Raw genomic sequence first — 27,085 nt, forward strand, 5'->3', positions numbered from 1 at the left:
ATGTTTGTTGGGCCCTGAGATTGTTCTTTTCCATCTTGCGAATCGGTCCTACAGAAACTGTCCCCAGCGAACTACGGTAAGTGTGGAAGGCCTTGCAGATCGATCAATGAGTAGATTGATAGACCCCCAAAACCCCGCCATCTCCCACCAGCTCTGATCTTGGGGAGAGACTAAAAGCTGTACCTTGCTAGGACGTCACGTATGCAAAGCCAAGCCACCACCCTACCGCCCTGCATCTATTACCGATACGACACCACCGCAGTCCACGCGGCAGCAGCCATATGTTCTTTTCTTCCTGTGTTTAGATACTCGCTTCTAGCTCAGCCAGCCATTGTTGTGTGTCGTTGTTTTGACAGACCTTCGAAACCTGCCTACAACCTTTGACCATGTCTTCGGCGAACGGCACATCGACGGCGGCCGACGTCTCGCCTGCGCAATCAGATTCCACGCCAGAGCGACCTCCTGTTGAGAACGCGACCCGGACGAAGAGCACCCAGTCAATACCGCCGCCTGGCCAGACACTGACAGGAAAGCAAGAGCACTGTATGTTGAAATTAGGAAGGAAAATAGAAGCCAGCTTTCAAGCTTACACCCTCGGGTCGCATGGGAACTTGAGCTAACAAGATTGACACCGCAACCGTATAGATCTCAAGCGGGAACTCGTTTCAGAACAAGTTGCCTGGGAAATCAACGAACTCAACTCGCCTACAGCTCTGCGCCGCTTTGGCGCACCTTTCGGCTCGCCTCTCGGAGAGGTGTCGCCCCTCGATTCCGAGCTTCCCATCTTGCGATACATATTCGTACATCATGTTCGCGAGTTCCCTTTTTTGGACAAGGCGAAGGAGAAGGAATTTTGGCAAGACAAGTTGCAGGTGGTAGGTTGAACATTCCCCAGTTGCCAGCACGGAGTGCCGCGAAGCTAACCATGTATTTATATGTGCTAGTTTCTGGAATCATTTGCGAGCAAAAACATCTCATCTTCCGAAGACCGCCTGGAGGAGACGAAACGTCGCAAACTCGCTGTAAAATGCCGAAAGGTCGTCGAGCTGATGATGGTGTCCGGCGTGCCTACGGCATCGGGCTTCGAGGAGCGAATAAGATTCGCCGAGATGGAGATCGTTGACCGTGATGCCATCGATACCGGCATGTTGAATACCTTGCCCGAAGGCAACTACGTCAATGGTTGGGATGTGAATGTCGCAGGTGTGCGCATCACTTCGGTCAAGAGGAAAATCAGGTCACATAAACATGCTGTGCGTTCCAGGTCCCCAGTCATCCTGCAGACACACTGCTGATTTCTACTAGGAATTTCTACTCCGCGTAAAAAGGAAATCGGAGCTCGAGCATTTCGTTGGGAGACGATACGGTGATTTTACCCGGCTGCACAAACAGTTGCGAATCGAGCTGCCAGGAAAGGTACTTCCCCCAGTGCCCAAGAAGAACAAGTCGGACACAGCAGCCTCGAGTCTCCTGGGGCGCATGACGGATGGTGCCGCCGACTCTGACGCATCCTCGCTCTCCTCTGTATCGACGATGCAGCCTCCGGGCGGCGAATCTGGTGGCCTGAGAGAGTCGATGAGAAACCTCTCCGTACGAGATCATCGCCGCAATCTGTCCTCGGCGTCGATAGGGAGATCCTCGCGGGCTTCTCCTCGTCCCAGCACGGACGGAGCATCGAGCCCGGTGCCAAGCCCGAAATCTGCGGTGAGTACCATTCTGAGCTGTTAGGGATATACAGCAGATGACTGATGATTACAGGATGCGATATTATGGCGTGAAAACCAGAGAATATCGCTGAGAGCTTTCTTAAGATCCTTGCTACACGATCCCCAAATAGCACAGACCAAGGCGATGCAAGAATTTCTTACTCACGATACCATGACCCCAACCGATGATGATGTTTACGACATCATGCGTCGCAAGGCGGTTGATGAAAGGCGTGTGGAGGAGCAGAAGCAGTTCTATGAGATCGCCAGGAAGCGAGCTGCCGAACTTGATGTTTACATGGAACAATTCCGCCAAGACATCGTCGAGCGAAACGGTCTAACGATGCTTTTCCAAGAGATCAAGGACAAGGAAACCATCCAGGATCTGAGCATACAGTACCAGAAGTTTGCCGAGTGGCTTCGTATCGAAGTCGCTGCCACGGTGTATCATCTGTTCCTTGCGGAGGATAACTCGCCTGAACTGTTCGCGCAAATGAAGAGGATTCATTCCTTGATTCCCTACACTCTCTTGAAAAACGCCATTAGGATCGCAAACCCTGCTGCTGTCATGGCCAGTGTCCTCGACCTTTTCCTGGCACAGCCGTTTGGAAGTCGGTCACTCATGCAGCGAATATTCTCGGCGGCGTTGAATGATGGCATTCGTCAGCAGCAGAAGAATATCGATGCTGTTGCTACGAAGATAGGGGATGACGTGTTTGTGAAGAAACTAAAGGCGTTTACGGAAGCAGACGAGCCAGTAAAGCTTTCGATCCGGGAGGAGGCTATCGCAGATGATGTCGATATTATCGTAGCTGTGTTGCGGTCGGAGCTGATAGAGCCCCCACTGAAACCCGAACAGATCGGAAGACTCTACAACGCTTATGTCGCGTTCAACAATGCCGTCGAGAACGTTGACGAGGAGCTCAAGCAAGGAGCACAGCTGTTCTCTTATCTGAAACAACTACTCAAGCTCTACACGCGACAACGCGACAAGTCTATGATGCTCCATATGATTGAGGAGCCGGTCACACTGCAGCTACTACGAGATCTGTTCACAATCTTCTACGAGCCGCTAGTCCGCGTCTACAAGTCTGCCAACGTGTACAACAGCATCACGGACTTCTCCGTTTTCATGGATGACATGATTCAGGTAAGCTTGCACGAACCCCAATGCAGCATACATGACGCTGACTCAAGTTGTAGGTGGTTGAGAGATGTCGAGAAGACGACGCCTCGGCAGATCCGAACCAAACGGTCCAGGCTTTCATTGATCTTTGCCAACGTCACGAGCACAACTTCTACAAGTTCGTGCACGAAGTCCACACGCATGACAATGGCCTTTTCACGCAACTCATGGGCTGGATAGAGGGCATTCTGGAGTTCTTGAGAAAGGGGCCTAAGGCTGGCTCGTTGGATATCAATGCCCTTTTCGAAGGTGGTGTTACGAGTGGCCAGGTAAACAAGGAGAAGGCAATTGCTGAGATCAACAACCTGATTTCATGGCAAGAAGCCCGCAAGAAGTGGCATCACGACAAGACACGGCAAAAGATGGCCGCTGAGGGGCAAGCGAATGTGGACGCACTCCCTGGAGTGGCGAGCATGCAAGCTAGCGACTTTGGGCTCAACAACATGGACTTGGAAGTGATGGGGTACGACGAGGATTCGGAGGACTCAGCTGAGGAGGAGCTGCAAGACGAGCTCGACCCCATTGAGGCCGAGCGGAGACGCCGTGCCAAGAAGCAAGACCGGCTTCGACGTAATGCGGGAGAGCCGGTCAAGCCCGAGGTCAGCGAGGTGCATCATCTGAAGGAGAATTTCCTGCAGATGCTAAGACAGGTGCTTGCGGATTAATGCGGAAGGTGAAGTTGGTTTTTGCGCTTACTATAGGTAGTCGGATGATATCTGTCGTGCGGAACACGAGGTAGGGGGAGGTGGGGGTGTGGTTGTGCTGGGCAGAGTGGTGAGGCACACTCACTGGTTATACCATTATAACGCATACAGTAGTGTTATAGAATATACTGCGTTTGTTGTATTCTTGAAACATGAGACATTGACCAAAGTCATTGTGGCAGACAGGACGTGAGAAACCATGGGAGCGTCTCCTCGGCGAAGCTCCAGACGGCTATGGCTGTAAAGGCGGTGGCAACATGGACAACATAACAGGCCGCCCAAACATCACTTGCTGTTAGATATGAATGCAGCGTATAGCTTCTTTCTCTCTACCTCTGGCTTCTCTATAGATTCTAGTCAACGTGCGTTGATGTAATGTAGGTAGACCAGGATTGTGTGGACCGCCGCTTGTTGGACGGGCTTATAGATTTGCCTCCGATAGGGGCACGACATTCTAAGTGGACATGTTGAATACAAAATCTGGACACATCCAGCAAGCACACTGGGTCATCTGTTAATTCATTGTCCGCCATTGGGTTTTGGCCACCGGAGTGGTACCCCCACGCCATTGCCAGCTCACGATCCCGAAATAGGTAGTTGTATGGATGACATTGACCAGTTGGCATGGGTTGGAGACCGCCGAAAAAGAGAGATGGCCAGCCTGGGTATACAACAACCTGTCTGGCTTTCACACGAAGCCAGCCAGGGCGGCATTGCGCCCGATCTTACAATACCACTTTGTGTGTAGTATCCAATTCGTAACTCTCACCTACCTGAACCCGCCATGGTGGTCGACTGCAACGCGATGAATGTGTCGCCCACCTCGTGGTGGAACGGCGCAAGCAGCTTTCTCTCCCCTTGCCCCCAGCACAACACAGGCCACCGATCTCTGGCGCGGCGCAGACTGGAGACGCGTCGAGCAAGGGCAGGGCGTTTTCCAACCCCCCTAGTGCATCGTATCGTGATTCGGCGGGGAGTTGATTCCGTCATGGATGGCCGAGAGACATTCACAACGGGCGGGACGTCGGTGAAAATCCGTAACGCGACCATACAACCCTGATTGAACAAACTATTTAAGCGGCTTGTTTCGGTTTTTTTTGTTCTTCCTAACGAGGCGGCAAGGGAGTAGCGGGATGAGGCTGTCTCGGATCTGTATTGTTTACTTGCACGAGATTGGCCAATAGAACGTGCTACTGTGCTAGATGTGGTAGGAATTCAATCTTATGCACTTTGCATGCTGTTGATCTAAGGTGCACCCTCTTGGGGAATGGCTGGGTTGAAGAAGAGGGGATTATCTGACAGAAGGTAGTGTGTGCATTGCATTAGTTGTCCGTATTAGCCTCGACACCAGAGCTATTTCCATGTATCGATGGATGCCGGCACATAACGGTTATTGTTATGATGGCACAGTCAGCCAGGGCATTACGAACTACGGAGACACGCTTGTGCGCTAGATGGCTACAGCAAGGTTAACCTTAATACATACATAGCAACATGACCTACACTAGTAATGGCCAAAACAGAGCTCGCCTCGCTGGGTTGGCCGTTGAACGCGTCTATCAAACATGAAGGGTAGCCGGTGTTTATGTACCGGTGCGAAAAGCAAACTGGGAAGAGAAGATCAAGTGGCCATGTATTGCTTCTGGTCCCCTAGTCAAGCAAGGCAGATGGATAGATTGCCATTGTATGCAAGGCAAGCACGGTTCACGATGCATGGGGAAATGCGAATGATTGAGAGGCTGGAGGAGGATCGCGGTTTTCCCATGGCAACAAGACACGAAGATGTTTGGGAGACTGCCTAATCGGTCATGGGCAGGCCAATCAACGCGCCAGCTCGCCGAGAGTCCAGGTTCAGTTTATTTGTGCAAATCAAATTTCTCCAGGCCATCCGCATCAGGCAAGGCTTCAGACAGCTTATTGCCTACATATCAGTACAAGTACGGGCTGACCACAAGTACGGGAGTAGTGGCTTTTTCTATAGACGCGACGGACAGGGGGTAGGGGGGGGGTCTTTTAGTGAAGAAAGTAGGCGGAGCGGGGATGGACCCATGCTTTTGCGCTCTCTCTCTCACTCACGGTCGGGATGCACTGCATGTTCCACTTCAGCAGGGCAAAAGACGCGATTTGATCAACCACCTGCTATTACTTGATTGATGGATATTGGCGCCGAATTGCCTTGACTTGCCTTTCAACCGTCCGCCAAGCCAGGGAGTCGCGAGAGTTCGATACCTCACGAGCACGAGGCTAGCCCGACTCAATTAATACCCTCTTGGCTCCTCCCGCCATATACCTCTGACCTATCTGTTACATTCCACCAACTCCAGGCCTCACCCACCAGAACTCGCTCTCAACCACACGCCTTCTTCCTCTCTTGCTCTCCCCTGCTCTCGACGTCACAACGAGAGATTCCTCCAATTGAGCGGTCCTGCACCAGTGCGGCCAACAAGCCCAGCACCCTTCCTTCGTTTTGGCTGGCATCTGTTTCTATTGCGTACTGCCATCCCTACGACACGGCACGACACGACAAGGCACGACACGTCTTGCACGTCACTCCACCTGCCCATTGACCAACCACTGTACTATGCACTCATAGACCCGATTACCAGCTATCGTCAGCACCCACACCATACACTCCTCCCACATCATGTCCTCCCTACACCAACACTCTCCGGGTCCATCCCCGACCACCAGCGTCCATGGCGAACACGACGAGCGCCAGGCGAGTCAGGACGCGAGTTTCCAGAGCAGCATGAGCGATCCCGACTCGTCTGCCCTGTCTTTCGAGACGTCATTCCACATGGAATCGGGTTACCCTGTACCGCGCCCTGAAAATGAAAGACATCCCAAGGGAAAGCGGAAGCGGACCACGTACGTATTCCGCTTGGTGGTATGAGAAAGTTCGTGATGCAGCTCATGACTAATGCCCTCTGTGCTCCAATGCAGTGCACAAGACAAAACTATCCTCGAGGACGCGTATAACATGAACCCGAAGCCCGATAAAGCGGCGCGTCTGAATATCGTCAATCGCGTCACACTTAATGAGAAAGAAGTACAGGTTAGTCTAGGGCGATGCAACTCCACCGACCCACGGTGGTTTTCCTTCTTCTTCTATTGACTGACATGTCGTTATTTTAGATCTGGTTTCAGAACCGCCGCCAGAATGACAGACGGAAGTCGCGTCCGTTATCGCCACAAGAAATTGAGGCGCTGCGGTATGGAGGACCAATTCCTGGTCTGGCAGCCGAGTCGTTGTCTTTTGTCAACGCTTCCAGCATGGCCGGCGAGAGCTTCGAGACGCGTCCTGCCGAGGCGGACAACCGGGCACCCAGTCCGGCCAGTGTGGGCACCATGCACTCATTCCGATTATCTCCCTCGACTGCCAATCCCAACGCGAAGGAACCAACAAATCCAGAAAGAAGGGCATCGGAGTCGGTTGTTACACCCTCGCACTCTTCTTTTGTCGTGAACTCCAATGAGAGTTCTCAGAAGTTCTCACAGTCCCTGCCAAACTCTATTGGTTACCTATCGAACAGGTGGAATGCGGGCAACTCCTTCTCAACCCCCTCAACGCTTGACCGAAATGGCGATGAGTCGTTTAGGTAAGATCAATTTATATATTTCGTGTCCCGTGAGAAGTCTTGGCTAATACGCACATTAGGCTCGACTCCTTCCCTTCATCCGCCGGATCCGCGGTGGACAACTCTCCAGCTTCCATCCTGCCGCCACCTTCGTCATCCTCGTCCAAGTTCCGTCTCTCGTTATCACTCGAGGGCAAAGCAGAGTTGGTGTCCTCGCAGCCTTCCCCACCAAGGCCAGCCGCACCTCAGATGCCTCTCGACGCAGCAATCTTACCCCCGTGCGCGCGCCCCGCCTGCTGCAGCGTAGTCGGAGTGCTCTGCCAGGCATCACGCTACCGCCCATTTCGACGTTGACAGCCAGCTTACCGGCTCAGCTAGCCCGCGGCCGTTCGCGCAATGTCCATGCGTGGGAGTCATGCTGTGACGCCGAAACGCGGGACGAACTGACTCAGCAGGCAGAGAATGAGTCTTCTGGTTCCGCTGTTGCAGCCATTTCGCTTCTCCGTTCTAGTAGTCAGACGTCAAGCGGTTTTAGCAGTCTTCTCAGCGCTGTTGCGCAGGCAGCCAATGGCTCTGTACCGTCCAACCCGGGCAAACGAAATGCACCACCAAGTCGTCGCAGCTCGTTATCCAAGAAACCTAAGCTGAGCCGATCTAGCAGCACCATCGCACGGATCCAGACCCTCTCTCCTACCCAAGATACACAGCAACCATCGACTGATTCCCTGGACAAGCCTGAAAGAGCGGTGTCGGAGGATGTGGAGTTGGAGAAGCCGTGTGCTGAGAAGCCCGGCTCGGCTGTCGTGCTGTCACCCGGAGGAGATTCGGACAAAGAAAACTGGAGCCCTGGTTCGGAGGGAAATCGTAATCGGCGGCGCCATCCCTTACCGGCCACGACCCCATCTAAAGAGCAGACGACGGCGCAAGCGGTACTCGGAAACGCTCGACGTGTTGGGCGTGTACTGGGAGAACAAGGTACTAACGTGATGAACAAGCGGTCCTTCCTGGGAAATCGCGCCAACACGGCTCCAGTGCCGCGTCTTCGAGGCGGCAAGGCGGGGTTGGAAAGCAATGTCTCGATCTTCGAAGATGAAAATGGCCAAAAGAAAATACCCTCAGAGAAATATGGAAAGGGTGCCAAGGGAGACGACGAGGTGGACAGCTTCATGATGCGAGGCCAAGTCAGCCCCAGCAAACGACCTGATATGGACTGTGTCGCGGGGCTTTTGTCACTCAGCCAAGGCAACTGGCGGTGACGGGAGGGAAACAACAAAAAATTAAAAAAAAAAAGGATTACAACAAAAAGGCGGCTGGCGGCTCTGACGCTCACCCTAGAGCAAGGTGCTCAGATGAAATGGAGTTCTGGTCGGTTACATGGTGAACATTCTGTAAAAGCGTGAATTTTGGCGCTGTAGGAATATAATGGGGTATTTTGCAAAGCGGCCTCGGACATCTTGTCGTGGCTGGATGGGCCACAACTCTCGCAACAGTCTACGATTGTATGTCACGAGTGTATATATATATATGTATGCTGAGGGTGCCAGTGGGTTGGGGGTGAAGACGAGGATGTTGAGTTCGGGGCATCGCATGTTGTTGGATACGATGGTGTGTTGGTCGAAGTATTCAGGAGCTGGAGACGGATTGCTTGCTGCCCCCCTTCCAGAGGCACGTACATCCCTAATGAAGTTAAGATGCCTATGATATCATAGGTGACCAAAGTACTAGCAGCAAGCATATGTGATTTCGATTATGTATAGTGAGGACAGGATTAAGTCCGGGCAACCGGGGGGGTGCAATGGTAGCAGCCCACGTGGGTAGCGGGCCCGACCACATGCTAGTCGATGGTTAGTTCGTTGTTCAGTTTGTTGCAGCTGACACATACACATCACACTCTACACTCTCTCTACTTCGTGCTACCTCTCGGACTTGAAACGGGTGGCCAGGCCGTGACAATCCGTACACACAGCAACCCCGAGCTGTTCTTCTCTTGTTTTACTCCTACGACCCCCCAAAACTATGGTTGCATGGAGTCCTTGAAAACCAGGACAATTCTCCCATAGAAAATAGAGTCCACGTATTGGACTACGGGTGAGATGGACATCTTTCGCACGTCCGACACCAGCACCGCCGCCGTCGTCGCCACAACGGTTGTGACCACTGTGGCGTGCCTCTCTCTTTTCCAATACTCGCTGTACCCGCGCCGGAAGCAGATTCTCCCTGGGCCGCTCACTACGTCGCTGCCTTACCTGAGCAAGGATGAGATCAAGGATTTGCCGTATCAGCCCGACCACTTCCCTGGTGCCCGCGATGTAGAAACCCCCGTAAGTATCTAACAACGACAAGGGACAGTTGCGAGAGATGTGAACTGTGCCGGACTTTGCGAATCTATTCCCTTGCTAACCTCATCCCCCAAACAAAGTATGGCAACATCAGGGTCTACGAGTTCGGCCCCGAAGACGGCCGCAAGGTGCTCTTCATCCACGGCATCAGCACCTCCTGCATGACGCTGTCCGAGATCGCCAACGGCGTCGCCGCCAGGGGATGCCGCGTTATGCTGTTCGACCTGTTCGGCCGGGGGTTTACCGACGGCGTCGGCGACCTGCCCTTCGACACGCGCCTCTTCGTGTCCCAGGTGCTGCTGGTCCTGGCCTCGTCCCCGCTCGCCTGGACCGGCGACGGCGCCATGCACCTCGTCGGCTACTCGCTGGGCGGCGGCATCGCCCTCAACTTCGCCGCCACCTTCCCCCGCATGGTCGAGTCGCTTGTGCTGCTCGCGCCCACGGGCGTGATCCGCTCCGAGAACTTCGGGCGCTTGAGCCGCCTCGTCTTCACGTCGGGCGTCGTCCCCGAGGCCATCCTCGAGCGACTGACCAAGCAACGCCTGCGTACCCCGATCGGTAACTCGGTGTCCAAGAAGCGCCGGATGTCCACCGACGCCGCCGCCGTCGCCGTTTCGACCCCCGCCGCCAAGGAGTCGCTCCTCGACACGGCGAACCAGGAGGTCGTCGACCCCAACGAAGACACGGTCGACAGCGTGCACCCGTTCGAGGCCCGCATCGCCGCCTACGTGCACTGGATGCTGCGCGCGCACGAAGGGTTCGTGCCGGCTTTCATGTCGACGGTGCGCGTGGGCCCCCTCATGGCCGAGCACGACTACTGGCGCAAGCTGGCGCGCGTGCGCAAGCCCGGGACCACGGCATTCATCCTAGCCCGCCACGACGAGCTCATTCAAAAGGACGACTACCGCGAGGATGCACTTCCGCTTGTCGGCGGCGAAGACCACGTCTTCTGGCGCATTGTGCCCGGCGGACACAATTTCCCTTTCACCCACCCCAAAGAGGCCCTCGAAGCCATCTTCGAGTTCTGGGGATGGTAAAATGAAGGGACAGGGAGCAAGCCAAATCAATGGTTTGAAAAGAAGGATGTTTGGTAGAAGTGTTCAAGACGATGGGAAAATTATTACCGCAAGGAGATGTAGATATATACTCACGTGTCCGAATTGGTGATGATACCCTTGGAGGGGATTGTGAGATGGGGTATATTAGGTTTCTGGCTTCAGCGGGCATTTCATGATTCAGTGTTAGCTTTATAGATATAGACATCGTTACCAGGCTACAATGCAATCAGAGCCGGTTCGCGCAGTGACTACGACCAATGCGTTTTGGTCCGCGGGTGGTTCATGAAGAGAATCGAGACACCAACTTCGCCAGAATGAAATTCAGTTGAATGTAAATTAAGCTTCATAAATATAGCATTACATTGTTGTACACCATGCACAAAATAGTTCAAAACGCCGTCCGCTTTGCTTCCATGGGTCATCCAATACCCGCAAGTGCCGGCGAGCGTATCAATAAACACACTTCCTCGCTGTTCTCGCACCTCCTGTCTCCCCCAAACGATTTAGTGGTCCATGGCATCCCGGCCGTTCAGCAGGATGACGCAGGTGCTGATGGCACAGACGTCGTCGAGCTGGTCGCCCTCGAGGGCGAGGACGGCGTCCTTACCGAAACCGAAGGCGCAGACGCTGCCGATCTTGACACGCTTCTGGTTGAGGCACTTGTACAGGTCGCCGAACTGGCTCGACATGTCCCAGAAGTAGGGGATCGAGTGGCGGACGAAGCACTCGTGCTTGTTCTCGGAGCCGGCCTCGACGGGGCAGATCTCGAGCGGGTGGCGGCTGTGCTCCTTGTCGGGAAAGCGGACCTGGGAGCTGTCGAACGAGACGAAGGTCATGCTGAGCTCGCAGATCTTCTCGCCCTTCTCGCCGTCCACCATGGTCTTGATGGTGCGCATCATCTCTCCGCACGACGTGATCTCGTACTTGGGCTTCTCCTCGTCCTCTTCGGCCTTCTTAGAAGCGTTGTCCACGTCCCGCAGGAACGACTGCGAGAAGTCCCGCCACCGCGACGCCTTCACCTTCTTCGTCATGTCCAGGATCGACGCCGTCTTCTTGAAGTGGACGGCCCCCTTGAGGAAGTAAAACTCGGTCGGCTTGAACTCATGGTCCTCGTCGATAGGGAAGTCCTCGGGGAGAAAGGGTGCTCAGGCATGGTGGAGTATCGGTGGTGGGCTGTTCAGGAGCTTATGGCCTGTGAGAAGCGAGGTTCCTTGGAGGGGTAGTGTTAGTCGGTGGTGATGATGTTTTGCCGTTGTCGATCCTGGTTGCCCGTCACGGAGTCGTAGTTGTCAAGGGTATCCAGATCAAGCGAGAAGCAGTAATCGTTCGTGTCTAGTTTTGATTCATAGCGGAAGAGAAAACCGTTGAGAAGATTGGTCGACGATTTGAAGGGCGGTTTTCCACTACCCGGACTCGGCGCCGGGGATCAGCGGCCCTGCTAGTGTGACGTCACGGTGCACACCGGGATTCCTGTTTTCCAGGCCCTTGTCGTGGTTCAGTTCCAGGGTTTCTGACCAACAGAATCTTACCCATATTGACGTCGCAAGAGGTCAATCGCGTTTCAGCGCCCAATGTAACGTGTTTGTTGCAATTTCAACTGCCATTTGTTTTGGCAGAGTATGATCCCGTTCTCGACTCCCGCACTGGACCCCGCCAGACCCCGTACGTATGCTTGCTTGCGTACTGTACGTGTACTGGCGCGGAGAGAAGTCGTGATCATCATGGTAAATCAGGCAGGATAACCATATGAGACGCCACATTAGAACATGGGCCTGCCAGTGTTCTCGGCCTTCGTTTCGCCGAAAGCAAACATGGTGTTGAGTTCCAACTTGAGGCCACTGTGAGTAAGTACCCTGTGAAGCTCCAGTCTGCGGTCATGGTGGGGGCTGCCCGTTAGGCTTGCGCGCCAGCACCCGCTCTGTGTCACGAGAGCCGGAAATTCGTACAGATGTCAACATATGTCATCTCACCATGTTGCAGGGATCGACATTGGAAAAGCAGGTACCCCGAGCAAGCAGCACAGGAACATGGCCCCCTCTGACGGCCTTTGGGGTGCAAGTCAACCCATCAACTGCAAATCCAGGGCGGCTATGAGATGCCTGACTTGGATAGCCTCCGTAAGCGGCATCTCGAACCATGGAGTCGGTACAAGTTCTTTATGCTGCTGATGGGACTTAGTCGTAAAGCCAACCGGTTGTATCCCGGCGGTTTCCGAGCGCCTCAGCACTTACTTTGTCTACTTTACCTAGCGTCCTCTGCCCCTGGAACAGTAGACCCGAACAGCGAACCCGTGTGAAGATGGCTGTTTTGTGGTTGTGGGGTTGCTGTGTTGTTGACCCGTCCGAACTTTTCTTGCTCAGAAGGGACAAGTGAGATAGTTAGGCATTCGGCATTCCAGCCGCCTGCCCCGCATCCGGTACTGATTGATTGTGCGTGCGCGTGATAAGCCAGGACATACATATCTGCTTCCCATGCTGTGCAACTGTTCATTTGGAAACTTCACCCTCCACCATGTCTGCTTCCTACCCCGACAGATACCCAAAGTCGTCGAGCGCAAGCCCGGCAGACGTCGAATCAACATGTTCAAAGTACGGGCTCGACAAAGCCGAGTTCGAGGAACTGCACAAGGGCAGCGTGGCGGCCAAGGCCACGGCCTACTGTCCCTATAGCCAGTTCCGTGTCGGCGCGACCATCCTGGCCGCCGGCGGGGTCTACATCAGCGGCGCCAATGTCGAGAACGCCGCATACCCCGTGGGCACCTGTGCCGAACGCGTGGCATTTGGCAAAGCTGTGACCGAGGGCCACAAGAAGTTCAAGGCCGTCGCCGTCGCCACCGACATCGCGCCCCCGGCCAGCCCTTGCGGCATGTGTCGCCAGTTGTTAGTTCTTCTATACCCCGTTGCACACCGTCGGGACATCTGTCATGTGCTAATTTGCGGGACAAACCTTGGCAGTATCCGTGAGTTTTGCGACCTTAGCACGCCCATACTCATGTTCGACAAGAACGGCGACTACTTGGTACAGAAACTCGAAGAGGTAAGCAGAATCGATAACGTGACCGTGAACCATCGCGAGGATGTCTCATCCAGCTTACATGACACCTCTCTTATAGCTTTTGCCGCTTTCGTTCGGCCCAGAAGCACTACCACCGCCTGGCCGCCCAGGGGTCTCTGCATAGAATCTAACCCCTGTTCGAGGACTTGGCATGGGCCGACCATCTAAACTTCATAGATTGCCTATTTAGATTGACCAGGCATGGGGCCACACGGTTTCGCCCGGATCTACACAAGACATCCTCGGCTGGATTTGGTAGCCATAGATCGACAACTGGTGGCGGAAGGGCTTTCTTTTACACGATGGCGAATATGCTTCCGACAGAGAAGCCAAGAATAGCATGCATGCTAGCAACTGATCATATGTATATATCGCACGCATCTAGAAGAATCGCACTGTTCCCGCTTCAACCAAAGTTTCGGGATCCCATGTGGAAAGGGACGGGAGCTGTTGAGTGAACTCTTTTCCCCCTTCCTCAGCCGGCTGCCAGCGCCGCTAAAGTCTATGCGACAATGTTTTGATTTCGGTGGTACCCCATTGGCAGACGAATGTGAACAGGATCGCCCCTTGTTGTCCTAACAAGCAATCAGTGCTTTCGTAGCAGGCAGGAATCCGTCGCGTTTCCCCTTCAGACGAGAGATCCCCTACGAGAGAGAGAGAGTCGAACACGGAGCTTGACCGAGAGCCGGGCCCCGGATTGACGATGACTCGATGCAGCCAGTACCCGATAAACTGGGCATTACTGTTGTTATTGCATCTCACACTGACATGACTTTATTTGATGAACTGATACGGCATGTTTCTCTTCACACAACACTCAGATGTTTCATATGCAGATAGACAGATACTGCTACATGGGTGGCAGGGTGGGTACCTGGAATAGTGAGCTTGGACGGATCTTAGTGCATGCATCAACCGAAACCTCCTGCCGATTAAGGACGGACCAGACCCAGAAACAGCCTAGACACGACCTAACCACCCCCGGTTACAGGCCATCGACAATTACCAGGACCGCTTTTTTCCCTGAGGATACTTTCAGCCTGCCAAATTGATGTCGTGTTGTTGGTCGGCACCGCGACTCAGCAACACATCTTTTCCACAAGCACACCACTTCTCTGTCGGGTCCAAGTCTGTACACATACGGCATCTCTGGACACGGGAACTCGCGACCGGGTGAAGCGCCTCCCCCAAGCGTTGTCTTGTGCGGTGCTCTCGCTCTAGCTGTCGGCTCTGCGAAGCCCATCATCCGCTAGTCCACCCCCTTTGCGCGAATCCACGGTCTACCCGAACAATACACCACGAACACGACGAGCCACTTTGGCTTTTTAACAACAAAACTTCCACGAACGGGGTCTGAATAACCAACATAGCATTACAAGATGGATCAGGCAGATATACCCGCGCTCCTCTCGCGCCTGGCAAGCGACGAGGACGCCGCACGCAAGATGGCCGTCTTCAAGTTACAGTCTTCGATCAACGATCCCTCCTTCGCCGACGTCTTCATATCCTCCGGCGGCCTGATAATACTGCGACGGCTGATCATGGGCACGGGAGGCAATACGTTGGCCTATTCGTTGCAGAGTCTGAGTCGGTTACTGGAGGTTGACATGGGGTGGGATATCTTCGAAGGCCCGACGGCCGGCGAGCTGGTCGAGCGCATCGTCGAGCTAATCGTCATGAACCCGCTGGTCAACATTTTGCGAGGCGCCATGTCCATCCTCGTCGCCCTCGTTAGCCACTCGCAGGCTCCCCGAAGTTCCTCGCGAGCCCCTGGAACCTTCGGGTTTCGTGCGCTCAAGCCAGCTGTCGCCGTTTATCCACAATTCTTCGACCTGGTCATACAGCAGCTTAATTCGGCTGATCATGCATTGTGCGCCAACGCGCTGATGCTGATCAACTCGCTCATAAGGGATGCCGTCTCCGCGGAGCAGCCGAATCCGGACAGCAACGGAAAGCCCGTATCGGAGGAATGGCCAAAATTTATCAAGCGGCTGCAGGACCTGGGCTTGATCAAGGCTGTTTACAATCTTATGCAAAGCTCGGCACTACAAGACTTGGCCCATCCCTTACTGGAATTCCAATCCCTGACCAAGCTGCTCCTGCGGAAATGGAAGGAGGTCAGGGTGGACCTGGAGCGGCCAGAGCATAGGAGAGCTCTGAAAGGCTTGCACCTGGCCAGCGCGCCTAGCCGCGACCACTACAATGGAACAACAAACGGAGATGAAGCGCCCGAGGCCAGTAAAAAGGGGAGTAAGAGACATAACCCGGAGAAGTGGCGACGACTGGGTTTCGAGACGGAAAGTCCAGCAGCAGAATTTGAGGGAGCAGGGTTCTTGGGAATGATGGACTTGACAGATTATGTCCGCAAGAACGAGGACGGCTTTCAGAAGCTACTCCTGGAGCAGTCAAGTCGGCCGCTGTCAGAGCGGTGCCCGGTTGCGCGAGCAAGTTTATCCGTCACACAAACGCTGTACGATCAATTCGATTGCAACAAGTCAGATATAGAAGACTTGAGGGGCTATCAACTGTCTGATACCCGGCACCAAGACAAACTTTTCCACCCGCTGCTCTTGCAGTGGTCTAGGCTTCACACAGCTGGGCTGCAGGCCTTTTCCGGCTGTGGAAGGCTACGGGTGCAGGACAAGGCGACTTTGAGAAGATCGTTGAGCTCGTGCGCATACTGATGGATCAAGTGGTGGGCAGCTCAGGGAGGTCAAAGGACGTTGTCGAGGTGGAGGAGGATCTCCTCGAATACGACTTGGCCAGACTACGAGAGCTACAGATGGACCTCCTGGAAATGTCCTTTGAGGAGAACTGGGGCCAGCATCTATACCAGGTCCGAGATGCCTTAAGGAACGAGTCGCTTTCATTCGTCAAAGAACAGCGCGTAAGGTGTCTCTTGCAAGGATCCTGGTTTTCCAAGCCAGCGCCACGCAAGGAGAGCCAAGGGGCCAACTTCCAAGCCAGCCGTGCAGGTCACTCAACGCCCTGGCGCTATGCCAAGCTTTCACACAATCGTCGATATCTACACTATGCCGACTTCGCGTTACGGACGGAGCTAGATCCGACGCTCGAGGCTTTAACGGAGAAGATCGACTTGAGCAAGATCAGTTCCGTGGTGTCCAACGTTTCAATGACGAACGACGACGAAAAGAGCAATACGCAAACGACCGACACTTCGGGCCCCAAAACTTCGGCAAGCAGCATAGGCGGTGCTAGTGCGGCCAAAACGACGACGAAAATCACCATGTTCGGCTTTACGAGCGCCGAAGAAGCGCTGCGGCCCACTGGAGACGGGAAAGAGCAACCGTTGCTGACACTGTACCCGCTCAATAACAGCCTTGCATCCGAGTGGCTCGATGGGATGTTGATGCTCTTGGACCAAGCTCCCCTCACGGCGGACACGCAGAAACTGGTGACGCTGGTGGGGGAGTACAGCCTCAAGATCCGACTGCTCAACGTGGGAATGGAGGCGGCATATGGCGGGCCACCTCCCGGGGCGGGCGTGGTGCCCAGCAGGCAGGGATTGGACGACGATTATTATTACGAGATCTAGAATGTTTCGCGTCATCGTCTGTCTTGGAAGCGCCTGCCTTGGAGGCTTCAGCCCCGGAAGCAGTTAATGCGTTGGAAGGAACGTGCTTGTTCTAATATTTACAAGGATCTCGAGACAGGAAGGGGCGAGTTTTGCTGGTTTGCACTTGCGTTAAAGGATATACCCCCAACATGAAGAAAGCAAGGACACGAACGGGCTGCTGGTGGAAGGTCCCCATGCTGCCTCGTTGAGCCTCCGTAGGCGTCTTGTTTGTATGTATGATCTGAGCCATTGGGCGCTAGCTGTCTGTCGCCCTACTTTGTGCGCAAGGTGTATAATAGTGCAGAGGGGATGGTTTAAATAAAGAGACGACCCTTTCACGAACAACAACACGTACGTACCGTGCGATGATGATGCCACCCCCACCCCCGCCAAATTCCACTTGGGAGGGGGAGGATGTCCAGGCAACCAGCCTCCCACTTTTTGCGGCTGGTCCATAGTTAGCCGCTGCGATCGACGGTTGAGGTCCCCCCTCAATTCCGATCAATAAAGGCACTCCTTCGCCAATCTACTCGACCCGATCTGGTTCCAACAAAGGAACTCATGCCAGATTATTGATTGATGCTGCATCTGCCTTATATCGTTCATCCAACCTCTCTCTGCCTAAGCCGGTTCCGGGCACCAACCATGGGCGGCCCTACCATGACGTTCGGTACCTCGACCACACCCACCAAACAACCTCTCAACGGTTTCTTCACCAACGGCCAATGGCTCTGTAAGTCGACCATGATCAATGATTGATTCTCACCCGATGTGGAGCTCATTCACTCTAACGCCTGGCAATAAAACGAAGGCAACTGTCAGCCCCGTCTTCCCACCATCCAGTTTCAAGTGAGGCGCAAGACAAAGAATGAAGGCCGATGGTTCTATACGTGCCAAAAGGAACGCACAAAACCTGGTCATTGCGGCTTCTTCTTGTTTGCCGAGGATGCCAGGCTACGCGAAGAGGGTGCATTGCTCACTAATTCTAACACCGAGCCGTCGGCTACCCAAACCCCGAGCAGGCGTCTCAAGCAGACTACCCTCAGTGCCTCCGTTACACCACGACCACAGTCCGAGAGAAGAGTGGGCTCCACACCCATCACCTCGGTGTCGGATTTGGGAAGACAAGTCGGCGTTCCCGTTGCAGGCGCCAGCAATAGTGGCGGCTTGGCCCCTCCTTCAAGCAGTGCCACGGTGCGCGCCTCCGATAAGAGCGATGGCACGGTCGGGCAGGTGGAAACCAACAGCGAGCTGGAGTCTAGCGAGGATGAGCTCTCTCAAGCTACTCCGAGCATTGCCGCCACCGCGGCCAAGAGCAGAAACCAGCTGACCCAGACCGGGGCCAAGCGCAAGAGGCCCGCTTTCGAGCTCGATGAGGACGATCTCTTTGGTGACTGGGATTCGGACGAAGAGAGATTGGTCACTCTCATCACCGACAGCACCTCGACTCGCGGTACCGAGGGCCATGGCCGGAAGCGTGATGCCTTTGCCACCCCTGGGGTATCCAGGACGGTCAAAGACACGGGCACGGGCATGGCGACGCCGTCACTCACCGACAAGCCCGTACGCCGCGTGTTGTTTGCGGAGCCCGAGATCCAATCGACGTCTAAGAGACAGCGAACGGATGAAAGCGGCTCCTTCACACGTCCGGCTGCCATGACGCCCTCTTCGTCACAAGAGAGCGCCACCACTCCGGGCTCTCACGCAGGCGACCTCAATGTTACGGAAACCGTCATGGGGCTCTTGAAAGGCCAGAGCCTTGACGACCAGGTCCGAGGCGAGGTTCGTCGCGCGCTCCAGAAGTTCGAGTCCCGCGCCAAAGGACTCGAGCGGGGCCGCGACGCCTCGCGCCAGGCGGGCAAGAGGCTGCAAGAGCGCATCACGAAGCAGCAGGCTCGCATCGTGGACCTGGAGAACAAGTGAGCGATGGACGCCGAGTCGAGGCAGAAGTTGCGGGAGGGGATGATGAGGTTATACTCCGATCACTGAAGTTCGGGGGAGGCATACGAATAAGGGCTTTTTGGGTTTGGTGTTCTGATTTGGTATCGTTCAGTTTGCGTGCGGGTTTTGAGCTAGCGTTGGTCGCAATTCACGAAGTTTAGGATACCCTATTTTGCGCCTGGGTATGAATGAGCCCTTTTCGGGCTGGGCCCAAAGATACATAGTTCCAACCAGGTAGTTGGAGTGCCTCACAGCTTCATATGATATGCTGATGATCTTTGAAGCCGATGTTTAGGTTTCTATACACACTTCCTTAGGGCATTCCTAGCCGGCCCAAGAGCCATATTTAACGGTCGTAATATTGCCCCCTTTTGTACATGTTATACCTTCAAAACTACCTAGGGATAGATACTGAGATATCATGTGCCAAGTCAGTGATTGATGAGGTCGACCAGACAACCACTCACAGAGCACCGAAGCCCTCTCCTCTCGGAGACTATCATTTCCCCTCGTTACAGTACGCGCGGGCGAAACCGCCAGGTCTCTCGATGTTTGCTACACAACCCCGCTCATCTCTCCTCCTAGTCTCACTTATCCGGCAGGGTACGAGTTTGCATGATCCCGTGGCTTGAAAATTTGACGCCAAAACGATGAAAAAAGAAATGACCGAGTTCGGATTTTGCTTTTAGTTGTTCTCACACGGGACCAACGGGCATTCTGCAAGCGATGATATGCTACATGGGCTGCGGAAGACCCGGAGGCCAATGATGGGTATCTCGCTTCTGCCGCCTGTATTATCGGTCGTGATGGTCAGCGCCAGGTTCAGCAAATCTACAACGGCTCGAAATCGAGTGTGCTTTTTATAACAGATGGATGTACGTTATATGGACTTGCCTAACAGGTTTATGATGTTTGGGCCGATGTAGACTGTGCCGTCGTCGGGAAACCTTCAGTTACACTGCAGCCGAACTCCTTCCTGCCGGGTTCATATCACGTTCTGTACATGGATATTCCCAGATATACTATAACCCATGTCTCAGCATTAGTTTGTTTGCTTGAAATCAATCCCGTCTCACCGTATGACTCGATAATAAGCAAGTGACTGTAAGGACAACCAACCGTGGTGTCCTTGAACACATCTGCCTGCTGCCTGCCGTCCTGGTTCCCAGCCCGGTGTAGAGGCCCAACCAGGAACCTCCAAAGTTGTAATCACGCGCATCGACATGGGATTGGTCGCCACCCGTATCTGATATGCCCCGGCAGTTTGTCTTTGCTACATCAACTCGCCACAATAGGCAATCGCTCTCCGCTCGCTAGCCTCATCCGTGTATCGTATACCTCCATGTTGTTGACAACAGCTACACCCTCTGCCAATCGTATCGCTATAATATCATGCAAGGCGTGTACAATCATCGGCTAGGGACAACCCACTTGCTCGAAGGGGAAGCTCTCATATCATGCCGGACTCGTGTATAAGTAAGACAAAGAAGAAGTCCCGTTGCAGGCGACTTCTACGTCGACATCGATAAGATATCTTCCAGCCTCGTCTGTTGCAATGCGTTTCCCTTCGGAGCGTCAATGTGCTGCCGCTGGAGCGTTCACTTGGGTTGCCTTGGGCGGCGTGACATCTGCTGCGTCTCTTGGTCCTTGTCCGCCCTTGGGTCCTGTCCTTCCGGCTCCCGTCAGGCCATCATCAGACCCGGACGTCCAAGCTGCCGCCAAGTCATTCGAGAGTAGTCTGAAAGCCCTCACTGCGGGTTACAATGCCTCTGCTGTTTCTGTTGTCGCCAAGTCGATCCACGAGGACCAGCCCTTCTTCAGCTTTCACTATACTCCGCCCCATCTCAACTCCTCGGGCGCCCGGAAGGTAGATGCCGACACCGTGTATAGGATTGCGAGCATATCCAAGCTCTATACTGTCCTCGGCGTAATGCTCCTGGACGGGGTCCGTATGGACGACCCCGTCGCTAAGTATCTGCCGCAGTTATGGGACATGGCAGGTGCACCGGGAGAGCCAGCCAACGATATAACAACGCCGGACTGGGATGAAATCACACTGGGCTCTTTGGCATCGCACCAATCGGGCCTTGGCGCCGACTGTAAGCACTCATGCTCCGTTTTCCCACCTTGCCGCATACCCAAAATTCCATGGCTGACATGGCCCTAAGTGCCCCTCGAGCTCGCAACCTCTCCTGGAAATTGGACAAAACTTGGGCTGCCTGTCTTGGCTGACAATCCGGGGCCTGGCTGTGGCGGGACTCTCCTCCTACCACCATGTCCTGTATCTGAATTTTACCGTGACTTCGGCAAGCACCATCCCGTGTATGCCCCGTTCACGTCGGTCGTGTATTCCAATGTGGGAGTAGGGATCCTCGCCCTCGTCATAGAGGCCGTATCCGGGAAGTCGTTTGACGAATACATTCAAGACACCATCTTAGATCCTCTGGGCTTGAATTCCACTTTTCCCAGCCGACCACCGAGCGACACGAAAAGGGGCTTCGTTCCGGACACGACCGCCGACAAGAATTGGTGGGACGTTGATTTGGGGCCGTGGTTCAGCTCGTGAGTTTCGCTTTCCGCGCACATTGGACACTCGTCGTCGTTTCATTTCAGGCAAGTACTGACAGGAAGCCCCAATAGCGCTGGTGGGTTTTACACTAGCACCAATGACTTCCTCACCTTTGGCACGGCCATCTTGTCCCACAAGTTGCTCACGCCGGCGCAGACGCGTAAGTGGATGAAGCCCAAGATTGCCACCTCGTCCGCTGGCCTGATGCTGGGGGAGCCGTGGGAGATTTTCCGCGCCGACAACGTCACGGCCGACGGGCGGCTGATCGAGATCTACTCCAAGACGGGCGACATCATTGGCTACGACGCCACCTTCTGCCTGGTCCCGGACTACGACATCGTCGTCAGCGTTCTGACGGGCGGCTTCGAGGCCGGCTCGGCCGTCGTGTTCAAGCTCTGCTCCGACGCCGTGCGGGGGTTGCTGCCGGGTCTCGAAAAGGCCGGCAAGGCCGAGGCGCGCGCCGCCATGGCGGGGACGTACGCGGACCCGTCGACCAACTCGACGCTGACGCTGTCGGTCGACGCGGGCCGGCCCGGCCTGAGCATCACGGACTGGGTCGTGCGCGGCGCCGACGTCAACGCCAACTACGTCAACTACGGGGCCGAGGAGGCCGGCTTCGTCGAGGGCGTCTACGCGCCGGCGCGGCTCTACCCGAGCGGGCTGAAAGCCGGCAGCGACAGCGGCAGGCAGGTCTCGTGGCGGGCGCACTGGGACCTCAACACGCCCGAGGCCAACGCGGCGCTCGACGCCAACTACGTCTGGGCCGGCTTCCACTGCATCACCTGGGCCGAGCTCGACCGCCTGATCTACAAGTTCAACACGCTCGACGACATCGTGGCGACGGTGGGCGAGGACGGGGTGGCGACGAGTCTTGATCTGCGGGGATTCCGCGTGCAGCTGAGACGGAGTCTGGTTTAGTTTATCTTGGGTTATTCAAAACCAACAGCTGCTTGGGCCGCAGTTTAGGTCAGGTGCCTGTTTCAGCTACGTACGCCATCTTTCGTCCGAAAAGGCGATAGTGTCTCTCTAGTATATGCATAACTCACTCATCGTCGGCGCCAGCCCCAATGGGGTTACTATTCGTCCTGCCCGTCTGATGTAGCCTGTAGCCTGACAAGGAGCAAGAAGATCTGAGGGGGTGTTTTGGCCTTGACTCGTTCTCTATCGTAGATGCCGATATCCAGCTAGTCAAAAAGCCAGTCCTTCTAGAAGAACACACGTCATGCCTCTCTTCTAGCTGTGGCTTGGCGAGAGCACTCGACTCGCTGTCCCTCTCTCATACACAGAGAGAGCGAGGGCGAGAGAGGTAGGCCATATCCCAGTCACAAACCCAGAACTATTGACGTATCGGACGACTGTATCCTTGGATACAGTGATGTTTGCGATCCGGATCACCTCATCGAGCTCCAACGGACCAAAAGAAGACGCCAGACTCGTGAGCCCGAGATAGGCTCTCTTCGTTCTTGGTGCGTGTCGATATTCATCTCGATCGGTGATCTGTATCCCTTGGCGTCTGTGAGTAGTTGTAGTTGCCTCTGCTACAACCTCCTCCCTGGGCCGTGATAGCAGGGAATGCGCTCAACGGCACCGTAACGATGGGAAGTACGAGTCACGAATCTCGACAAAGGTGAGGCCCAGAACAATCTGAGACGCAGCTTTCCAGGACGGGCACTTGGTAAGCGTATAGACTTACATCATAGCGGATGATGACTGGTTTTGTGGAAACGAAACAGTATACGGCAAATGACTTCTTAAAGGCGAATGTCTTCCCCGCGCCCCTTTCTTCCACCATCGTCCATCTATCCTACCCCCGAAACGGAACAAAACCAACCTATACATACCCCTGCTAGACCCACCCGTTACCAGTTCCATCAAAGGAAAAAAAAGAAAAGAAAATAGAGATGCGCCATGGTAGGCTCGGCTGAGCTGGTAGCTAACCAGGACGGGGCCTACAACAACCTCAACGAACCGCAGCCGACCTGGAACCGGCGATCCCACATCATCGCCATCACCGTTGCTGTTCAGGTACCGTCACTTTCCCGACCTGAACAAAGAAGAGAGAACATGTACTAATGGACTTTACTTTTCTTTCTTACCAAAAAGGCACTGACTTTCGCATGCACGGGGGCACGGTTATACTCGCGTGCCAAGGCTTTGCGATCCTTGTGGTGGGATGACTGCCTCGTCCTCGCCGTATTGGTGCGTCAAGCCAAGCCCAGCGCCCCCAACATTTCTTTTTTTCATTTCTTTTTTTGCCTACATGAAGTTACCAGCTGACATCCAAGTTCTGTTGCTTGAACTAGATCTGCTGTATCGTAGGGTCAACCATAGCGTGCATGGGTACGTCGCAGTAAAACGCGTCCGGCATAGAGAGAGAGAGAGAGAGAGAGAGAGGGAGCTTGCTGACTGACTTACTTGGCCGCAGCTACGAATTACGGCATGGGTCAACACGTGGTTGATATTTCCTCCATGGAACTCATGAACTTCCTCCTTGTAAGTGATGGCCTGCCCATCCAGTTCCGGCAAAGGCTAACGGGCAACAACAGCTGCACTACATCGGCATGGGCTCATTCATCATGTCCAGTGTCTGCGTCAAGCTCGCCCTGCTGTTCCAATACCTGCGCGTCTTCTCCGGCGAGCCCAGGACGACCAGGATCTGCCAGGGCCTCATCGTCTTCACCATGCTCTACGGCTTCGTCATCTGCTTCATGGCGTGGTTTCCCTGCTTCCCGCCCGTGGCGCAATGGGACATGTCTCGGTCGCCGGGGAGCGCCCGATGCTACGGCTTCGGCGCCTCGACCTCCTCGGGCCTCTACGACACCTTTGTCACGGTGACGGGCACCAGTGTGGTGTTGAACCTGGTTATCCTGCTCGTCGCCACCCCACTGTACTTCCGCAAAGGGGTCGATACCCGCTTAAGACTAGGGCTGACGGCAATGCTGATCATGGGTGGATTGTAAGTAATACTTCGTCGCCCCCTCTTTTCTCCCCTATCCCACCTCGTGCCTCGCATTCTCAGAAATGAGGCGGGGGCGGTTTGCTCGCATGGGAGAAATAACTGGATACCATGTGTGCTTGTATACTAATTTCTCCTTCCGCTCCTGGTCTAGTGTTAACTCTATGGCGATCTGGCGGCTCATCCACGTCCATCTCATTGCGGCCAAGTCCGGGATGTATCCGACCTTCGATCCGACATGGTACGCCCCCACGACTGTCATGCTCGCCGTGCTGGAGGTCAATGGCGCGACCGTCTGCGCGTCCATCCCCCTCGCGGCGTCGCGCTTGTCGCGCTTCTCGTCGTCGCCGCCGCCGGCCCTGGGATCCAAGGGAATCATGGTCACACGGGACGTCCGGATCGAGCGTACCCCGCGCCACTCACTCGCGTGCGAGAAGCACGCAGTGGATGAGCAACTTGATGGCCATCTGGACAACTCGTGGATCGCACCCCCGAGTGGCGACAGAAGAGCGAGTGCAGTACTGACTACACCAGCCAGAAGAAGAAAAAGAAGAAGAGAAAGGGCGGCATCGTGGTCGAGGTGGAGGAATTGGGTTGTTGCGACGGGGGAGGGGCTCAACTCGCATTACCGAGATTCCTTTATTCGGGCGCAGGTTGACCCTTTCAATACGTATGGGAGGGTGCGGTCAGTGATCACGGCCGGCCCCAATGACGGCTGCTAGAACAAGTCGGCACTGAATGCTTTTATATACATAGTTCTCCTGTGCTTCTTTGCGGTTGGGCCTGGCGTTATCTTGCGATCATTCAGCCCCAAAGGGTTAGACCAAGGGTTGGGATGATATTGCCTGCCTGCTGTCTTCAACAAAATATAGAAGAAGATGGTGGAATACAGTAGAATCAGACGCAATCGTATACGCGCGAGAGAAGGATTCGAATCTCGATTGTCGGATATGTTAGTAGCAAGAATCGTGGATTCGAATTGGCGACTTTGCGCCCTTCGCCATGTCATCGCACCTGCCCTGTGGGGTTAGTGGGAATGCGAAACCGTTTTTAGCACTGTAGGCAGCCACTGAGTCGTTGCTCCCTCCCTTGGTTTCAAGGTATGCACGCAAGATTCAAACGCCTATACGGAAGAGAAAGAAGCAAAAGAGAAACAGAAAAAGACGAAGAAGAAGAAGGGGAGGGGAACCCATCATACACAATGCAGCGCACATACCTAGCCTTCCAGCGCAACGCCCACCTGCACACCCTCCAAACCGCCGTCACGGCTGTGCGGTCCTACGCCTCGCTTGAGGACTCCAACAAGGCGCTCTTCAAGGGCCTCGTGGAGCAGAAGGGAGATGGGGACGCCCAGACGGCCGAAGAAGAACGCCACCATGTCGTCGTGACGGAGCAGACCATCTTCCACCCCCAAGGCGGCGGCCAGCCCAGCGACGTCGGGTCCATTGAGAACAGCAGCAGCGGCGTGCGCTTCGACGTATCGGCCGTGCGCATGAGCGCCGCCAGCGAGGGAGAGGTTCTGCACTTTGGCCGGTTCCTCCCCGGAAACGACAAGACCAGCGGCAGCACCCCCGTCTTCCAGCCAGGAGAGACGGTGACCCAGGCCATCGACGCCGAGAAGCGCCTGCTGTTCTCGCGCTACCACACGGCGGGCCACGTGCTGGGGGCGGCGGTGCGGCACCTGCTCGAGAAGGAGGTGGCCGGGTTCGACGAGCTCAAGGCGTCGCACTTCCCGGCGACGGCGGCGTGCGAGTTCGCGGGCGCCATCGAGGGCAAGTGGAAGGAGGCGATCCAGCAGCGCGTCGACGAGTACGTGGCCAAGGACATGCCGGTCGAGATCGGCTGGTGGGACGAGGCCGACTTCGCGGCCCGCGGTCTCGAGCGCCTCATCCCCGACCGCAAGGCCATGGGCATGACCGCCGACGAGAAGTTCCGCGTCGTCGACATCGTCGGCGCCGAGGTCTACCCCTGCGGCGGCACGCACGTCGACAGCACCAAGCTGTGCGGCCAGACCAACGTGCGGAAAATCAGCCGCTCAAAGGGGAATTCCAGGGTGGGCTACGTGCTGCCGTGATGCTATTTGAGAAATCAATTTCTTCACAAAAAGAATTGTGGTCGGCGATAGAGCGATACACTACACATAGACGAATAGACCGGTGGCCCTATATGAGCCCAGTCCACTAAGAGCTGAACATTCGGTCTCTAAGGTTGCATCGTTCTTCTAAGATTAGGGACTGCCTTCTTCCCTTCTTCTTGATCTTATGCCTTGCCCAATCCACCAATCTTCGAGATTATAGGGGTACACCAAGAAGTGCACATGTTGTGTGGAGAATTGACACCAGTCCGTCAAAATAGATAATCCCGGCCAAAGCGAACGTCATCTTTGGGGCTGACAGCTCTCCTTTATTATAGCAAAA

The 27,085-nt window shown here is 54.9% G+C and overlaps 10 protein-coding genes across 10 annotated transcripts; 9 read left to right on the forward strand and 1 right to left on the reverse strand.

Moving 5' to 3' along the window:
* Window positions 1–386: 386 nt before the first annotated feature.
* On the forward strand, window positions 387–3,557 carry PG998_002232 (uncharacterized protein; the record flags this gene model as incomplete). The annotated part of the gene is made up of 6 exons (XM_066869050.1): window positions 387–543; window positions 646–875; window positions 945–1,253; window positions 1,306–1,704; window positions 1,759–2,856; window positions 2,910–3,557. The coding sequence occupies 6 exons, from the start codon at window positions 387–389 to the stop codon at window positions 3,555–3,557; spliced, it is 2,841 nt and encodes a 946-aa protein (XP_066737465.1).
* A 2,683-nt stretch (window positions 3,558–6,240) lies between these two features.
* Window positions 6,241–8,430, forward strand: PG998_002233 (homeobox domain-containing protein; the record flags this gene model as incomplete). Its single annotated transcript, XM_066869051.1, has 4 exons — window positions 6,241–6,464; window positions 6,540–6,651; window positions 6,732–7,195; window positions 7,305–8,430. 4 exons carry the CDS (start codon window positions 6,241–6,243, stop codon window positions 8,428–8,430), a joined length of 1,926 nt encoding a protein of 641 aa, XP_066737466.1.
* An 837-nt stretch (window positions 8,431–9,267) lies between these two features.
* Window positions 9,268–10,550, forward strand: PG998_002234 (uncharacterized protein; the record flags this gene model as incomplete). Its single annotated transcript, XM_066869052.1, has 2 exons — window positions 9,268–9,495; window positions 9,594–10,550. 2 exons carry the CDS (start codon window positions 9,268–9,270, stop codon window positions 10,548–10,550), a joined length of 1,185 nt encoding a protein of 394 aa, XP_066737467.1.
* Window positions 10,551–11,074: 524 nt separating this feature from the next.
* On the reverse strand, window positions 11,075–12,104 carry PG998_002235 (uncharacterized protein; the record flags this gene model as incomplete). Its single annotated transcript, XM_066869053.1, has 2 exons — window positions 11,075–11,715; window positions 12,101–12,104. 2 exons carry the CDS (start codon window positions 12,102–12,104, stop codon window positions 11,075–11,077), a joined length of 645 nt encoding a protein of 214 aa, XP_066737468.1.
* A 978-nt stretch (window positions 12,105–13,082) lies between these two features.
* Window positions 13,083–13,749, forward strand: PG998_002236 (cytidine deaminase-like protein; the record flags this gene model as incomplete). The annotated part of the gene is made up of 2 exons (XM_066869054.1): window positions 13,083–13,607; window positions 13,684–13,749. The coding sequence occupies 2 exons, from the start codon at window positions 13,083–13,085 to the stop codon at window positions 13,747–13,749; spliced, it is 591 nt and encodes a 196-aa protein (XP_066737469.1).
* Window positions 13,750–15,004: 1,255 nt separating this feature from the next.
* On the forward strand, window positions 15,005–17,181 carry PG998_002237 (ELMO/CED-12 family protein; the record flags this gene model as incomplete). Its single annotated transcript, XM_066869055.1, has 2 exons — window positions 15,005–16,119; window positions 16,221–17,181. The coding sequence occupies 2 exons, from the start codon at window positions 15,005–15,007 to the stop codon at window positions 17,179–17,181; spliced, it is 2,076 nt and encodes a 691-aa protein (XP_066737470.1).
* A 666-nt stretch (window positions 17,182–17,847) lies between these two features.
* PG998_002238 (uncharacterized protein) lies at window positions 17,848–19,125 on the forward strand (the record flags this gene model as incomplete). Its single annotated transcript, XM_066869056.1, has 2 exons — window positions 17,848–17,935; window positions 18,014–19,125. 2 exons carry the CDS (start codon window positions 17,848–17,850, stop codon window positions 19,123–19,125), a joined length of 1,200 nt encoding a protein of 399 aa, XP_066737471.1.
* Window positions 19,126–20,698: 1,573 nt separating this feature from the next.
* PG998_002239 (beta-lactamase 2) lies at window positions 20,699–22,630 on the forward strand (the record flags this gene model as incomplete). The annotated part of the gene is made up of 3 exons (XM_066869057.1): window positions 20,699–21,242; window positions 21,312–21,705; window positions 21,784–22,630. The coding sequence occupies 3 exons, from the start codon at window positions 20,699–20,701 to the stop codon at window positions 22,628–22,630; spliced, it is 1,785 nt and encodes a 594-aa protein (XP_066737472.1).
* Window positions 22,631–24,048: 1,418 nt separating this feature from the next.
* On the forward strand, window positions 24,049–25,390 carry PG998_002240 (uncharacterized protein; the record flags this gene model as incomplete). Its single annotated transcript, XM_066869058.1, has 4 exons — window positions 24,049–24,052; window positions 24,138–24,205; window positions 24,259–24,668; window positions 24,823–25,390. The coding sequence occupies 4 exons, from the start codon at window positions 24,049–24,051 to the stop codon at window positions 25,388–25,390; spliced, it is 1,050 nt and encodes a 349-aa protein (XP_066737473.1).
* Window positions 25,391–25,869: 479 nt separating this feature from the next.
* PG998_002241 (alanyl-tRNA synthetase) lies at window positions 25,870–26,742 on the forward strand (the record flags this gene model as incomplete). Its single annotated transcript, XM_066869059.1, has 1 exon — window positions 25,870–26,742. One exon carries the CDS (start codon window positions 25,870–25,872, stop codon window positions 26,740–26,742), a length of 873 nt encoding a protein of 290 aa, XP_066737474.1.
* Window positions 26,743–27,085: the final 343 nt, after the last annotated feature.

This window comes from Apiospora kogelbergensis (genome assembly GCF_038363985.1).
Source record: "Apiospora kogelbergensis strain CBS 113332 chromosome Unknown utg000001l_segment0_segment0, whole genome shotgun sequence".
Lineage (NCBI taxonomy): Eukaryota > Fungi > Ascomycota > Sordariomycetes > Amphisphaeriales > Apiosporaceae > Apiospora > Apiospora kogelbergensis.